The sequence below is a fragment of the Lytechinus variegatus genome, chromosome 3 (genome assembly GCF_018143015.1).
Source record: "Lytechinus variegatus isolate NC3 chromosome 3, Lvar_3.0, whole genome shotgun sequence".
NCBI lineage: Eukaryota > Metazoa > Echinodermata > Echinoidea > Temnopleuroida > Toxopneustidae > Lytechinus > Lytechinus variegatus.
The window spans coordinates 60,655,399-60,673,647 of NC_054742.1; the positions used below are offsets into that span (position 1 = coordinate 60,655,399).

The 18,249-nt window shown below is 36.3% G+C and overlaps 1 protein-coding gene across 1 annotated transcript; it reads left to right on the forward strand.

The window, feature by feature from the left end:
* The first annotated feature begins 1,467 nt into the window (after positions 1-1,467).
* On the forward strand, positions 1,468-17,201 carry LOC121411547 (multiple epidermal growth factor-like domains protein 10). The gene is given in 12 exon segments (XM_041604337.1): positions 1,468-1,769; positions 2,460-2,621; positions 8,900-8,992; positions 9,872-9,963; positions 10,728-10,857; positions 11,360-11,562; positions 12,402-12,699; positions 13,050-13,140; positions 13,142-13,154; positions 13,836-14,052; positions 14,713-14,762; positions 15,253-17,201. Coding segments are annotated over 11 exon segments (1,608 nt in total). The 5' UTR covers positions 1,468-1,769; positions 2,460-2,526; the 3' UTR covers positions 15,579-17,201.
* Positions 17,202-18,249: the final 1,048 nt, after the last annotated feature.

Below are 18,249 nucleotides of genomic sequence, written 5' to 3' on the forward strand. Positions count from 1 at the left end.
CCATGTTTTTTTCTTTTGCAGTATTACTACTGTGGGTGTGCGATTGTGTGCGTAAAGATGCGAGTAAGGGTGTTGGTTCATGTATGTGTGGTAGGTTTGCCTGAGGTTTTTCGGAAGTGTTGGTGGGTTTGTGTATCGTTGATGTGCTGGTGAGTGCATTGTATGTGATTATGTTTTGTATTTGACGGATGTGAAGTACAGATCATTCAAATAAAAATGTTATCTCTGAATATGCTTTTGGGGGTGTTTTTTAAGGAGGAAAGACAGCACTGAAAATTACTGATACTTAAGACGACGAAAAACATATTGCTTATACTGATATTCGGTACTAACTAATAAAAAATAACAGATAGGCGGAACATTATATTGTAATATGGGATTATAAATAAATCCTCCAAGAAATTATGAAAACAGATTATGGATAAGACTTTTGTCTTGATGTGAAAAAATGAGAGAAGAATGGCAATTCATAGGTTTGCAAAGAAAAATTGAAGAATACGAATACATGAACGAGAAAAGGCTATGGATATTCATTTCGAGATTACAAAATTTATCCTATGATGTCTTAGTCATTTTTTTTAAATTAAATTCGTGCGCTTTTTAATGGAACTCAGGAGCCAGGGTGTTTCATAAACCTGTTCGTAAAGTTTCGCACGACTGTACGCATGACTGGAACATGAGCTAATGCAGCTACATAGAAATATATGTAGCACGACAAGTAGAGTAGTCACCAGTCGTAAGAAAAGTCATACCTAACTTACAAATAGCTTTATGGAACGCACAACCGGATATGAATCAAAGACATGATGGTGGGCTCACTCTATGACAATACCCCCGTCGATGCCCCCCTCACAATTTACAAAGGTTTCTTCTTCTTCATTATTTAGTCAATTCCAGTTCGGGTGTGAAGAGTACTGACGGGTAATGGCCAAATCAAAAGCCCTGAAAATGAATGATCCGACAAATATGACGAATTTTCAATTTAATTGGCAAAACATCAACATTTATCACTTTTTACAATTCAATGCAATTAAAAATCAATATCATCGTTGAGTTATGCAATAAAAAGCACAAAAAGTAATGGCTTATGAGATAATCTGCGAATTGAGTTTTTGAATGTCTTTTTGTCGGTCCATACTGTTTGGAATGCATATCAATGTTCATTTTTCATTACCAACATTTTAATCAGAAACTTGATTTGTTTAACCATCCAGGCATTGGTGGCGTTCATTTCGCTCGTGTTTTATTTTTATTTTTTATTTTTTTAGTTAAATCAAATTAATTTTGCAGATCTTTCAGATTGCCAGGATTGTTGCATTCCAGGAAATCATGAAAAGGAAAAATAAATGAATAAAGATGATCATAATCATGCAAACACAGATGTGATGGAAAAAGTATGGACCGTAGAGATGTTACTCTCTGGTACGCACGACGCCCCCTACCGACAGGAAACTTGTTGTCTCCCTGTCAACAGTTCAGGTTCAGCAAAATAATCCGTTGCTGTCGTCGTATTTTGACAGAGAGAAAACTATATACATGCAGAGAAGTACACAAAACTAGTCGAGGTTTGGCAGACTTTAACATACACTTGCTCTTCGTGCACCGGAACCCTTGAATACATTTTAACGTTCGTATTGGATGTGACTTTTACCTGGAGCTGAAACTGAGACGTGTCATCCGACAATATACGAGATATAAGATATATTCTTTGATGCATGGTTAAAATTGTGTAAAGGAATATTTGTAATTTGTGAGGAATCGTTTTCCATGTAAGTTAATGCCACTCATTTATCACGTATTCTAATGTCAGTGAATGTCAGGTTTAGTACGTTAATGTTTATGGATTGATGTTTTATCCAATCATGTATGTTCAGTCTTTAAATCTTTTAAATAGTATTTTGCTTCTTGTTAGCTTTCTCATCTTTCTACAAATAATTATAGGCATCATGGTCAAAGGTTGTTTTGTTATTCATTGTCATTAAAGTTTGAAACTTTTTTTAGATGTTAGTATACAATTGATGATATCGAACACATTATTTATTTCGTCCAATGAAAGCTTCTGATATGAATAACACATAAAAACTTTTCCTGGACTTTTTAGAGCTGAGCCTCCAGTAATAAACCAAGCTGATCAAGATCTATCGGTTTGACTTATACTTTATATCGTAAGATCATTCGTGTTTTGAATTTCAGGTGTCACTATTGGCATATTTTGCCGTTGATATGCTTTTTAGCAGACACAATTCTAACAGAATCTAACGTTTCTAACAGACCTACAATTGTTGGTATTTATTTTTACTAAACATTGATGAGCCGTGTTGTGCCTGATACAGGTCTTGTACACATGTTGCTAAATCTAGCACTGATTTCAATTACCATGATAACTTTACTCCCGATATAATCTGAAATATATACTTCTATCTCACCATTTCTTTTATGAAATAAAAATAAAAATGTAGTTTTCACTGAGGTTAAACTACCTACACACCTTGCAGCCACGGTCGTTTCCAGTTCCCAAGGACCATCATGTCATTTCGGAAAGCCACTTCCCTGGTCTTTCTCATCACGTGTGTGTCTATTGCCCATCCTTTGTCAGGCTCCAACGTTTGTACCTCATTAAGGTAAGACCACAAGATACCGGCTACCTAAAGTGATCAAGTTTGTTCGAAGTATATTACCATGCCATGAGTATTCCATCAAAAAATTACTATGTCAAAGGAATTTTTCCTCATTGTAATAAGTGTGGCAACCTTGATTTTGACTGGCCGATGCACCATGCGATCTATAATTTAGCTTAAAGTGATTGGTTAACATTGAATTGACTTTCAAAAAATCTGAGCTAGAAGGACACACTTGTCACCTGTGTCTGTGATATGTTACAAAAATGAAGCCCAGAAAAAATTGCGTTCGAAAATAATTATTTGGTGCTTCAAAAATCGAAATATAAAGTGACCGGAAACACCATCTTAATTTTATCCCATACACTTATGTGTAGTATTTAGGCGTCTATAAGACACCTATTTACAAAATCGGGGTTTGCATTGTAGTTTTAGCTTTTCATTCTCAATAATGGTTGTTTTCAGGGTTTATTAGTTCTAATACATGCACTTGTACACATGTTTCATCTTGGTGTGAGAATTTTTGTAAATCGGCTGCTCACAAAGTTAAACAATACCTTTAATAGCAAAGTGATAAAAGACGTAAGATTTCATGCAGCGGGACATACTCTAAACTTACCATGGGGATATCAACGTTTACTCTTAATTCGCATTGAGCGTTACATTAAATATGTTAAATGATCTTAAGAGGTAACCTGGGAATTTTTTTTTCTTATGCAACATGTTTCTTCAAGAAATGGCTTAAACAAATCTCTTTTTGCCTGTTAAAGGACTGTGCTAATTATTTGTCTTATACTAGTACCAAATTCCTCTAGATCAACATGATCAATTAGTCAAATCAGTATGGCAGGATTGCTTTTCTTTTGATATATCCAAAGTCATAACACGATGCTCTTGTCATGACTGTTGATAAGAAGAGAGATGCATAGTAATACATCGTTGTTTCAAAGCCAAGAGAATGACGAAAAGTGCCAATTCCCATGGTTCTCTTGTTTTCGACCACATATTTGTCTGGAGTGAAGTAGTATCTAGGAAATAGTTGCACGGATACATGATGCCCGGACATGATCCACAGTACAGTACATTATGAAATGCATGGGAAAATATAGTCACATGGATGTGAAGCAGACAGCTGTGTAGAATTGTAAGCCAGGTTCATGTTACATGAAAAAAAGGAAAAATTATGAATCGCAGTATGACCCCTCCGCTTTCATAGTGATGCAGTCTTGACCTCTTAACACAATCAAAGTGGATCGAAACTTACAGGCTAAGAAAAATAGTACCATGTGCACCTTATTTTCTTTTGTTTACCCTAGTTTTCCTCCCCGAACTAAATAGTTCGGAACTTTTGTGTTTTGTTGTTATTCCCTTGCAAGGTCCATATTTAGGGATGAAAGATCCAGTAAACAATATGTAGCCCGTCTGAACTTGAACGAGAACGTTTTATACATAAAGCTTTTTGCTGTTCATAGTTCATTTTCACTAAGTATCACGAAAAAAAAATGTTTAAGGATATTTGATATGATCATATTTATTTGGACATTAAGATGAAGGCAAATCTTTGGGTTTATTTACCGACGGAACTCTTGGCATGTGCATTTTTGAAGACAAAGTGAGAAGAAAATGAAAAAATTTTCTGTTGCTATCATTGTTTCTTTAGAATGCCACATGAATCAAAATGAAATATGGCAGCAAATTGATGGTTGCCATGGTGATGTCAGCTGTCTTAGATTTTTTAACCGTGTTTTTGTATTTTATGAATAGAAATAAATTGGAATTAGCAAGTTATATTTTGAAATTGAGATGTCTTCTGTACCAATAAATTACACGTAATGTTCACGGTCGGAACGTGGCCCTGAGTTTGTGATATTTCACAAAGTTAAGAATTATTCAGTCTGACTCATTTATCGAAATCATAATTTATGAGTACATCAGGACTAGGTCCCCTACTCTACCTGTAATCACGATGGCTAACGTTCTTCTTTGTGTTTACTGTCTTTTTATCCATATAAAAGAAATCTAAAAAAAAATGCAAACATTCAAAAAGATGTTGAAACAAAAAGAATGCAAACACAATTAGATGGGGAAAATACAGATATTCATATAATTATTTTCCCATAACAAACATACACAAATAAACATTCAGGTTTGTAGTACTTGAGTTGTCAAAGCTATAGTTAATCTCGATGTTTCCAGCGTGATAATCGGAAGCAACCATCCTTCCGCAAAGATATACCGCTGACCTATCATTTTACCGTCAGTGGTTTAGATTTAAAGGGGTTTCATTATCAAAGGGTGAGGATTTCAGATAATTATCAGCAGAATATTTAGTTTTGTTCTTGTTGTTATTGCATAAACATTTTATTCACTTTTCCTTTTGAAAATCATTAGTTTTAGTGTTAGTTTTCCAGCCATGTAGGAATTGAGTATTCAAATTAGAAATTTCGCCATGCATATCTTTTTTTTCCATGGTTCCATTCTTTTTTCTAACTTCTTACTTTCTGCATATGCCTTAGTGATCTAGGGCGATGTGTGGCAATATCACTTTAATTTGAAAATATTCCTCAAACTTGTTCAACGATTCCCCATGCGTACTATCGTACTCGAAGCTTTCAATAATTTATCTGTCAAACACGTACGTCTAAAATTTCTGAAACATTTTAACACTGTAACATAGCTTTAAGATCTAGCGTTATGCTTAACAAAATTATTTCTCTCAGCCACCCCCTCCCCACACTTTCTTTTTGATGTTCTAGTGAAAGTCCATTTAACATGACTGTTCGTGGTGCATTTGTAATGTGTTATCTGTCCATTCGTATCCGCATTAAAGATTAATAGAAATCATTTAAAATCAAATCAAGATTCAAATGGAATACCAGGTCATTATTAAGGTCACCATCTGGGAGAGAATATTTCGCTACGTAGATTGAAACAGCTAGTACTGGTTTACACTCTGAAGTACATAAGGGTTTCCGTTTGACCAGTCGAAACTGCAATGCGATTTATCTTATTTAGCCATGTTTACTCGATCTGACTTTTCTATTTACTTCTTAGTCTGAGTCTGAGTCATATGGGTTTCTCTGATTGTATTCAAAACAAAACGGATATGTGTTCACAAGAATGCTTCATGTCAAAAGACCGCTTCCTCCCGAGACGAGCTCCTAATCTAGAGGATTAAAGCTTCGAAAAAACGATGCGGGAAATATGATCAAATGAAAATAGGAGGTGGGTTTTAAACAATAGAGGTGAACTTCAGCGATATCTGAAAAACAGGAAAATGCGACGTCAAGTTGAACGAAATGTCAGATCCAAATATTCTAATAACTGAAGGTCCCTTTGACCGCAAACTCCACGCAACCACTAATTAGGCTTATTTTGTCACTTATTATTTCCCTGTTTTGATGCACCCCATAATTTTGGCCAAATCAAGATTATCAATGATCCACCCCTGACATTGATTACAAATCATGAACCACCTGTAATTGAATATTGATTTTAATTGTATGTTTTTATATGTATCCTGAATGGGGTACCTCAAGAGGGGAATTAGCTTATTACGTAATTCAAATTCTGTTTAAAATTGAAAGCCAGTGTGTATCCACTCTTTTTCCGATTTTACATTGTCGCACTCTCTACTTCATAAAGTGAAGTAAAAAAGAAGGTCGAGAAGTCATCCTGTTTTGAAGCATTTAGCTATAAAATCAAGTCTCCTTGCAAACTCGAGTTCTGTCAAAATATTTTCAAAGAGATTGTTGAGAATATTCCGTGGAGGGGGGCTTCAAGCATGTTATGCCTATGAAGTGGAAAAATATCAGCAACTGTTATCAATATGCCATTAAGTCTGAACTTGTTTTCCATAATATTCCTCAATGTAACTCTGAGAATGTTCACTATAAAAAAATGAAGTGCTAATTTCGCATTTACAGTGCTTTTATAGCGACTGCATGCACTACGAGTGCTGATTTTCCAGTTCAAATTTAAACACTGAAGTGCAGTCACTATACCAGCACTGTAAGTGCTAAATTGGTTTTTCATGTTTTACACTGTTGGTCATTTGATTTCATAGAAAGTTTGGAAGAAAGTTAGTTTTTAATTTGATTTTGTAGCGACCTAGGCCCTTTTCACATGTGAATCTTGAATATTTATTGTCATGATGATTGCAATTCTTTAGAATCATCGGACTTTTTACACGCTCACTGCATGCAAAACTGATTTTAATTCGAATTCCAAAGCGAATGAGGATATGTCCTTGGTGACTTGTCGATCAAAGCGCCGCATCGCGAATACAAACTACGATGAGTTCATTATTGTATTGTCTACGGAAGTACATGAAAGGTCACGTAAGCTCCGCCCCCAAGGATGTTTTGGAGGTCAAACTTTTCACACGCAAAATTCGTACCGTAATTTGAGTGAACATGATGAAACTTAACTTGAATTCACCTCCGGAGTAGGAGTTGAATTCGTGATTGTGATTAGCGTTCGTTATTCTAATCATGTTCTAGTTTGGTATCACACGTGCTAAAACTTCGTCATTAGCTTTATTTTTCACTGGAACCACAATTCAAATTATGATTTTTTTTTTACTATGTGAAAGGGCGGCAAGTATTCATAATACTCTTCGCAAATCGAGTATACGATATAAATTTTGAAATTTAGGCATTATTGTCGCTATGTCTCTCAGTCCTCTAGAAAGCAATAAAGGGAATTTTATTAAACAGATAATCCATATACTTCTTATCCGTAAGTCAGTCTACTGGAAATGAGTCTGAATCATATTGGCATTGTAAATTTCGTAAAGTGAAATATAAATATATTCAGGATATAAGTAACATGGGTGGTCGAAGGGGTGAACAAAATAGCGACAAGTATATAGAAGACATTTCATAAACGTACTAGCACTTAATGATTATATGGTTTAAACTACTTATTGTTGACTGTTGATAAATACGTCTTATCTATTCAATATCTATAAGTCGCATAATTTCCGTTCCCGATGATCATCCCAGGTTGTGAGCTGACAGGTTTGCTCCGTCACATCATTTAGTCCCATGGGCTGAAATCAGGTTTAACTTAGACCATGGTCTAACTCTGTGCTAAAATTATGGGAAGCCAAAAGTGTCAAAATGTGTGTCAAAAAGCTGTGTGCGCTATGAATGCCTAGCTTAGCCGGGTAATATAGGAGCGCCTAGCTTGAGCACCTAACAAGGTGGATATGTGCGCAATACAATTACATTTATTAAGTTGTATGTTTCTGATGTTTACTGTGCTTTTTCCTGATTCATCGATGGTGAAGACAAGCATATATTTATACTTTCTAGACTATTAAGATTGATTTGAGAGCTGAAATATGATAACTCTACCGTTAGTGATTTATGTAACAATTGGCTATCCATACTACAACTTGAAACCTGAGTTCAAGTTAAACCCGACTTCAGAATACGGGCCATGGTCACGCGGAGAAAAATGTCCAAAAAGTTCGATTGGGTTGCGTGATTTCTACAACTACGACGCGCTATCGTTGCTTCTATGCTTGACATCCCTCAAAACCCCGAATTTCCTCTCGTTGCTACGATAATAATCCCTGTATTAAATATAATCTGATTTTCCGTGTATTTCATACAGAAAGAGTTATTAAACAGTGAAATAACCACTTAGCACGTAATGTGTTATGTAAACTGTGCTACTAACATTGATCATTTCCTAGATTTTTCTAAAGAAAACCATATCCATTTTTTTTGACTCTGTAATTTATTAGCAAAGACCGAGGATTATTTTTGTCTCGTAGATTTATATTGATTTTGCATTGAATTAACACTTGCAAATAGTTATTCTTCATTGAAAATTGAAAACATTGTATTTCCTTCCCCCCCCCCCCCCATTAGATAATACAGTGCATACAACGTAATGTTGTATTCTTAAAAAAACGTGAAATAAATCGATGTATCTGATCAGTCTCATCTGAATAAACTGTGAGAATAGCTTTTTGTTTCGAATAAATGTTAGCGATTCAGCAACGCTTTACTTTTATTTAACATTGCATAAAACTCGTTATTTTGGTTAATAAATTGGTTTAACACTATAAGACGAATCCTTGTGTAATACGAGATGTGAATTATTACACCCATTCTTAAATTATGAAATACAGACTGAAAATGGAAAGCAGTCCACTCGGTTGTAAAGAAAGAGAATGAGCCTATCCAATAAATTGTAATGTGTAGTATGAATACCTTCTATTTAAACAATTACCTAAAAAAACACTGAATATTAATTGTATCTTGTAGTCTTGTTCCATCAACTGTGCTTCATTCGACATCGGATCTGGAATTGAACTGTGAGGAGCTGGGTTTTACAGATGGTGCCTGTCAGGCGGCAAGGTTAGTATTCACTTACCCCCGCATTCATCAGAGGAGAGGGTACCGTTGTACATTGACGTCACAGGATATTTGACGTACGGATAAACGATGTATGGATACAAAACATATCTAATTTACAATCATTTATAAAACGAGAAAACGACCCCCAAATCGGTACAATAAATAGAATACTTGAAAATTGGGGTAACACATTAAAATCAATACATATACGATGTCTGGATGTAGGACGTATGGATATATGAATTATGGATATGTGAGGTTTTGTCGCATTTGAATTCTCTTGTGCTGATATGAAGTAGTAATAGTCGTATTTGCAAAATATATTCATAAGAGATAAGACATGGTCTTTTACTTAGCACTTTTAAAAACAAAAATATACATGTAGACGAAGACAATGCAAAGGATTCATATTTATCAAAGTTTGAATAGTTTTAGTAACAGATTAAATAGAAAATATGATATCTTTGTTCTCTACTGGTGTAGACTATATTCTTGAGCATGTTCAGTATACGCTCATAATAAGAAATGTAAAAAGAAACAAATTCGCGAATATCGCTTTGAATACAGCATAATTTTACAGAAATGTAGCTATAGGAATACATTAGATAATAATTCTGATAGGCAACTTTAAAGTAATGCACATAGCATCTCTCCATAAAGATAATATGACTAATTTCTGATTTTGAATGAATATGACGATGTAAACAATATTTTTTAAAGAATATATATAACATAATTGGTGTACAAATAGTAAAACTGTTTTCATCATAAAAAAATTACCTTCACAACACTAAAAGAGTGCATGAGGTTACCAATGATTTTCATAAAGCTGTTCATTTAATGTTCATCTTGTTTGCTGTATATAATTAAATTCTCAAGGAATAGCAGAATAAGTTTCAGTGACCTATACTTGACGGTGAGCACTAATTCGTGCTGTGATGGATGGATTAAGGAGGGAGATACCTGTTCACGTAAGTAAAGAAGGGGAAAGGTTCCTAAAACATTGGAAGACTTATCACACCCTTATCCCAGGAAGAACTTTTCGCATACATGTATTTTTTCATATTATTTATTCATTTTTTTAATGGCTAATTCGTATTCGTATGGCTCCCCGTGGTAATGATAATTGTTATTCGATATTGGTAACACCCTTATCAAAATTGCTTTTCCGAGGAATGTATTAATGAGCCATATATTATTCTCGAACATAGTTCTGCGTGACGCAGGGCATTCAAAAGTTAGTAAGGACTCGTGAATGAATCATGTTCATCGTTATCTGACATGTCTTATGTCGATGTGATATTTGGCGTACCTCAGTGCTCTTACCTTGCCCCTGTCATTTCCCCCTTTTTCACAAATGGCCTGAATGATCGCATTTAATAAGTCAAGCGGTCGATAAAAAAAAAGTATTTTTATGATGAGGGTTTCATGTACCACATTTTTAAATTTGATGCCGGTGCTAACTGTACAACCAGGAGCTAATACTAAAAAGACCAAAGATTGTAAATCACAACAAACTATATTGAACTACAATTCAAATCGTGACAAAGCACCATTTTAGTGTCACTATCATATCGGACCTGGAATATGAAAATGCATCAGTAGTCTCTGGCAAAAGCCAACAACATGTACCCTAGATGATAAATGGACGAATTCGTTATACGTGTTATTTATTTTTGAACAGTCGCACTAAAAGGTGGAATACCTTTATGTATTTTCCTTTTCATATTTTCAGCATGTCCAACTGGGCGATATGGACGTAACTGTTCATTGACATGTCAGTGCCTGAACGGTGGTTTGTGTGATCACGTGACTGGGGAGTGTAGTTGTACAGAAGGTTGGACAGGAAATCATTGCCAAGAAAGGTAGGACCTGATTTAGTGTAATGTAATTAATTGTAAATATTGTACTCTAACGATCACTAAAATGATTCGTTATTTTGTAGCATTTTATGGGCCAGCCAAAGAAACCTTTCTCATGTTTAAAGATGGAAAAATGTGTAGCCGGTGTTGGTGCACACTAAACCCTTTTTTCTATCAGAGAATAAGCTTCACTTAAGGCAGTCCATATGCAAGAGTTGATATTCTAAATAGAGGTTTCTACTGAGATATTAGTATAAGTTAAGCCTTGATTTAGTCTCCGAGCACAAATGCAGTCTATCGCACAAGTATTAAGCGTTTATTGAACAAAGTTAATGCAGTCGAGAGTCATAATGATGCACTGCTGTGGATAGTCTGTTCAAAGTCTTACCTTGAACATGCTCATACGGTGCATACAAAAATTGAGGACTGACTATTATTGTTACCATATAGCACCACTTTCACCACTCAGTCACCTTATTCCCTTTTTTTTTAAATTTACAAACAGGTGTACTATTGACAGGTACAGCTCGAACTGTTCTCTTCCTTGCCTTTCTGTGTGTGTTAATGGCGGAGTATGCCACCCTTCGAATGGGCATTGCTTGTGCCAATACGGCTGGGAGGGTGATTCATGCAACACCCGATGCGTCGGACAAAGCTGCTACATGGAGAGCGATTCTTGCAGCAACGGCGCCGCTTACGATCCTACAGGTAGGCTCATGAGTCTGTTCACATTGTAGGTTACTGCCTCAGTTACAAGTGAACTCTTCAGGTGAACTACACTTCGTCGTTAGATTAAGAGAAAAGGAGGTATAAAATATCGACTGATCAACTGATGTGCGAACTCAAGATGAAAACGAGTTTGTTGGCTACTGCATGTAGGTAGAGCTTTATTTATAGTTGGTAAATCCTATAAACACAGATGCAGGTTGTTTTGCAAACTTCACTTGAATTATAAGAGTACCCTGGCTTTGATGTTTGATTGTATGCGAAACGAGAATTGGTTTTATGAACTAACAATGAGTATTGTTACACGTTTCACTACCGTATTGATATGGTTTATGGTTCAGGTGGCTACTACTACTGATGATGATGATGCTGATGATAAAGATGATAATGAGGTTGATGACTAGCATTTGAATAGCGCCATTCTATCTTTGGGAAAAAATCTAAGGCATTGGCGCCCATATTATGTCACAATTTATTCAATTTTAATTGAGATTTGAAGGTTTCAAGGTTATTGCGAATACGAAGAGAATTCAACAGACGTGGAACAGCTGACGAAAAGCACTATACATGTGTGCTTTCAGGCATGTATTGGGTACGTAGAGAGTAAGTTCGTCCAGCAGAACGAAGTCTTGACCGCAGCTGACGTACATCGATTAGTCCAGTTACACAGCCGGAGGACAATTTATGGAGAGCTTTATAACACATACTCGACCTTCAGCGGAAGAAAATTTCAGCAAAAATTCACATGACCATAACCATAATTGGTGCCCTTATTCAACCTGATATTCTTTTAATGTTCTTCTCCCATCTTAATGTTTAAGGACACTGCCTATGTGCTCCAGGATGGCAAGGTCGTTACTGCACCGAGCCCTGTTCAGCCAACAAGTACGGAAGCTTCTGTCGAGAAACGTGTCAATGTCAGAATGGTGGACTCTGCAACTGGGTAAATGGTTCTTGTTTCTGTCAGCCTGGTTACTCGGGGACGTTTTGTGAGAATCCCTGTGAGGAGGGTTTCTACGGGCGTGACTGTGCTCTGAGATGTGACTGCCCTATGAGTGGAGGCTGTGACGACGTAGAGGGCGCTTGCTTTGCCTGTCCGATCGGACGCAGTGGGCCAAGGTAAGTCGAAAGTTTAAAACCAATTAGAACATTTCAAGTTTCTAGTTTCGCATTAAATGAAACGCTTCATGAAGTATTCATTCTCATATTCATTTTTACCTTCGCTAACATGATTAATCTGCAATAATGTTTAAGAAAAGGGGGATATTGATTCAAATCAATCTAAACCCTCTCTCACTTTGGTAGACGTCCTTCAGATGAGGACACGTATCTTGTGGAATTCAAAGTGCGACATTTTGCCCCGTCCAAATTTACACAATTAAAGTTTCATCGATGTACATTTGTAAAATGGTATTAAAACTTAAATGCGTTATAAATCATATATTTACTATTATTGTTTTTCTTTTCAGATGTATAGAAAACTGTCCACCAAACTTCTGGGGCTTGTCATGTAGCAACTATTGTAACTGCCTTGACCAGTCATTATGTGATCCATTCACGGGGTGAATGTCCAGGTGAGTCCTGTAATTGACCCATCCCCTCAAAATGTTATTGGATATGTTTTGATACCCAGATTGTGAACGAGATCTAGTGATCAAGTCCCAAAGGACCACCTGCATTTCCTTCGACAAGATTTAAATCTGCTATACCGATAGATAGCCAGGAGTTGGGCACCATCTAGGTTAGGATACCTTTGAGTCAAGTGAATACCTCGAAAAGTTGTGAACTCCATCCTTGGTTCTTTGCACAAAACTTTACCCTTACAGTGATCTGGTCATTACTGTAACAATTTATTATGGAAACCTAGCATCAAAGTCGCCATAAAGAACAGTAAATGTAAAACATATGTATATTTAAATCCTCTATGACATCCTTTATACACTGGTGTCATTTACGTTGACTAGAAAACATGGGATGTAACAAAGTAGGCTACATTATTTCAGTACAAATGTATTATTCCAACGGTCATGGCGAACATGGTCCTTCCCTTACCCCGTCAGGTTCACCATGGACCTACTACTGTAGTAGGTCCATGGGTTCACAAACAGCTTCATTTTTTTATATTTTGATAGGGAAGATGCGATAATGATGTGAGATCCCTTCAGATGGGATTGTCCAGGAAAATGTCTATTGTTTCCCTTGCGACAAAATCTAAAATAATTTGATATTTTTCGCTATTGTCTATTTTACCACAGGTCAAAGCGAACCTGACCCTTCCCATTCCACACCAGGTCTACAACCAGCTGAAGTGACAACCACAATCACAATGACTTCCACACTGGTCTCGAAGGCATACCCTATTCCCAGCGACAAAGGCTCACCGCATATGACATCGTATATCATACCACTCGTCATCTGTGTCCTTCTCGCACTCGTCGTCGGTCTCCTAGTCGTGATCGCATTAAAGCAACCGTAAGTCATTAAGAATAGCCCATCACGAACTGAATGTCCTCCTACGGGATCAAATGCTTTAGTCATTTTAGTGGGAGTTTTGAAAGTTTTCACGAATGAAACTTTTGAAACTTGGAGCATATTGTCGTGTGAACATTGTAAGGGGCAACTGAAGAATATTACATTTAAAGCAAATAGGCTGAATGGTCTAATGCCTCATTCTGGATTAGGAACTGTGAAGTAGTTCGGTGTCTAGATCTATTCAAAGTGACACATTGGTTTAAATTTAATTCAATTCAAGAGGGCAATTATAATAAAATGTTTAAAAACGACTAGTAGGGGCCGATGAATGGTCACATTTCCAAATCCTCAGATTATCAAAAATCATTATGTGGTACGGTCAAGTGATATCGTGCAATTATTGTGTAGCGTCTGGCATGTTCAAACACTCTTGATTTTTTTTTCATAATGTAAATAAATATCGGATTGTATATTTTTAAGAAAAAAAAAACGCAGACAGAATATGTTACACGGAGAATAAAATATTAAAAGCAGGCCTTTCTATTTATCCATTCATTATACGATACTATCGTGCATTCATACTTTATTCATCTCTTTCTCTTAGATTACCTTAAGACGCAATTCTTATTTTCGTGCTTTAATTATTTTGTTTCCTTTCAGATGTCGCTCGAAGTCAACTGTCAGAGCAGAAGGAATAGTGAAACTTAGTCGTAAGTCACCATTACAGTATTCCAATTCAGTCAACATACTGATTTTACTGTAGACAGTCTGCCAAAGAAAAAGGCTACAAAGTGAATCATGAGAAGAATTTCTGTTTCGTTTTTTTTTTAGGGGGGAGGGGGTCAATACGAATTTTTCTTAGTCAACCGATAAGATTTGTAAAGGGGGGAAGTACATACCTATCCACCGCTTTGCCTATGGCAGGCTACAGTCTCAGTCCACATACGTCTATATGTCGTCTAACAACGGATCGGTTGTCCACTTCGTGTGATTTCCAATTTCATCTGATCCTCACCTTGCCCAACAACACTCCATTTTGTTGAAAGATCTGTTAAAAAAACAAAATTTAAAAACAAAATGGAAGAAACTTCGTAGAAAAATTTGTGATATAGTTTTGAAAAAAATATATAATTAGCTGAAAATACAGCCAATGAAAATTCTTCTCATGCCTTATTTAATGTATATTTTTTTATATCCAAGATCAATATGCCGACTGCAACGGTGGAAAGGAAGAAGGTGTTTATGCTGAAATAGTCGACACGGATGGCGGATACGAGATTCCCATGCTCGATGACCTTGACAAACCATCGACATCATCATCATCACCAACAAGAAAACCTCAATGTGAAGTCAATTATTACCAGACTCCGCCTGTTCGAGCGCCATCTAATGACGTAACATTGCCAAGTCCGACAGTGACGTCGAACCAAATGGATAGCAATGGATATCTGCACCTAAATGAAAGTAGGTCGCCACCTCCGGAATACCAAACTATCATTACTAAAAACCAATGGAATCTCAAGTGAGGGTATGACGTCTCAAAAGAAGTATGGTCATTTGAAACGAGAATGCAACAGTGGAGGCTTTCATTTTCCTATAAAGTTCTTCGCAAGTAAAAATTGGCATACCGTGTGAGATATGCAATGACATGCTACTGAATGCGAGGAATAACTTTGTTTGAAATCATGCAGGGGTGCGTTATTTCGATTTGTAAATGATTATCCTACGTATTTACCATAAAAGAAAACAATTTAAGCAATTTAAGGAGATGTCCCCAATGGCGCAATGAGGCAAATATGTTGATGTGCTTGATTTTTTATACGAACCAGTATTGAGGTGGATTCGTTAGCAATTAGTGAAGCGAGTAAGTAAAAAAGGTGAAAAAGATATTGCGGTCAGCATCCACCCCCATCATAAGAATACATTTAAAAAAAATAAATATACCCACCAGCATGCAACTGTCACCAACTAAGGTTGCGTTTTAGTCATCCGACTAAATTTTCGTTCATCTAGAATTATTATGAACATTACCGAAAATGCACTACTCTGATTTGTAGCAGTACTGATTAAAAATGTGGCATCAATATTGAATGCATAATAATTTGTCGCTGCATTTCATATGTTTAAAAGTGTACTTATATTTATGTCATATTAGTCAGTACTCGATATAATGTGGGCGGTTTTGTATATATGTACGTCATTGTACAGTGTAAATGACCGAGGCATCGTTTCACGAAACCATGCACATTTTCTTGTTTAATCAATCCTACTGCCAAAATAAGAGAAAGTGGTGGTGTACTGATCCCAATGCGACAATCATTTGCTTTCGTTTTGTACAACGGCTGCCTCTACCATGTCTACGACGATGGAATTGGCATTCTGCGCTTGCGTCAATTCGGAAACAATGTAACAACTGCACAGATATAGCTGTGAACCGTCGAAGAAGCACCCAACGTCCAAAACGATTCCTTTTAATATTTTTACCGTTGATGCCTCGTATATACTGCATGATAGGTATGCTGACAGATAATAATGATTGTGAGTGCGTGAAAGTAACAAAATCTTAGTTCTGACGACCCAATATTGCTAAGTTAAAGGAAAGTCATAAGCAACTCAACCATTCATGAACAATTACCAAACAAGAAATCATGGTTGGAGTGCCATCGATTATATGACAGTCACAGTGGAGATTTAAAATATATAAACGGAAAAATGAGGGAAAATAAATTGTCATACTTGTACTCACTTGATAGATCTATGTTCAAAATCCTAAGGCATTCATCCTGCTGCTGAATAGCCTACATAGGCTTTCATGAAATATTGAATTGTAAAAGCTGTAATAATTCTGACATATTTTATTGTTTCAAGTCACTTCTGTTTATTGTATCTATGTATGTAAATAAATAATGCAAGGAATTTACTAAATAAATCGACAGTGATTATATTTATTTCTAAATAATAATTTTCGAACTTAAATACATGTACGCACTGTATATGAGAACACATCAGGTTCTATTATTAAAACGAGATTTTATCTACTAAGTTGACAAAGTAGGTACAATGATGGAGTAGAGGTTTGATAAATTGAAATGGAGAATTTGTGAAAATGATATGATAGGAAATAGAAGCAGCGTGAGAGAAAGATAGGATGAATGTAGAGAGAGAGAGAAAGATAAAGGACCTGGGAGACAGGTGGGGAGAATAAGATATAAAGTGAATGTGTGTGGGAGAGGGTGAAGGGGTGTGTGTGTGAGAGAGAGAGGGAGAGAGAGAGAGAGACTAAACAGGGAGAGGGAGAGCAGAGGTTTTATATAGGATTGAAATTTATCTTTTAAAAATATATATTTTTGGTTGCGACTAAGTTTTATGTAATTATTGTAAAAAAAAATATACCTGACGATTGGTTGATAAACGATAAGGATACGAGAATGGATAGGATAATCCCATTTCACTTTACAGCAATTTTGTAACACTTGTGCATCAAAGTGTAATTTTATTTGAACGCTGAAATTCAAATATATTCAGAGAAGCATCGCAACAACGAATCGGAAAGAATATGGGAGGGAAAGTATATTTTATGGTATATGCCCTTTTTACACAGGATTTTCTTAACCCCGGACTATCGCTAACCCCGTACTATCCTTAACCCCGTACTATTTTTTTTTCTTTTCACACATGCCAAATTGTTATTGCTAACCCCGGATAAGGAATGCTTGCTTTTCACACACGAAACTCGCTAACCCCGGACTAGTGGTTTTTGTCGATCATTCGTAGTACAAGTACTTCACTCGTACACTTTTTACACACGCTACAATTTCCTTAACCCCGTACTATAGGTGGGGCCAAATTTCCATTTAGCCCCACCTATAGTACGGGGTTAAAGCTTAGCCCACTTACGTTTTACACATGCGATCTTAACCCCGTACTATTGCTCTTAGCACCGCAATTGGTGGGATAACCCTGCTTTTTTGCAGGGCCAAATAATCCCGTACTATAGGTGGGGTTAGCCAACTTTGCAAAAATGCTGTGTAAAAAGAAAGTGGGCTAAGCTTAACCCCGTACTATAGGTGGGGCTAAATTGCCATTTAGCCCCACCTATAGTACGGGGTTAAGGAAATTTTAGCCTGTGTAAAAAGGGTAATAGACGATCGAAAGAGAGAGAGAGGGGGGATTCCTCTGCAGGAAAGAACACATATG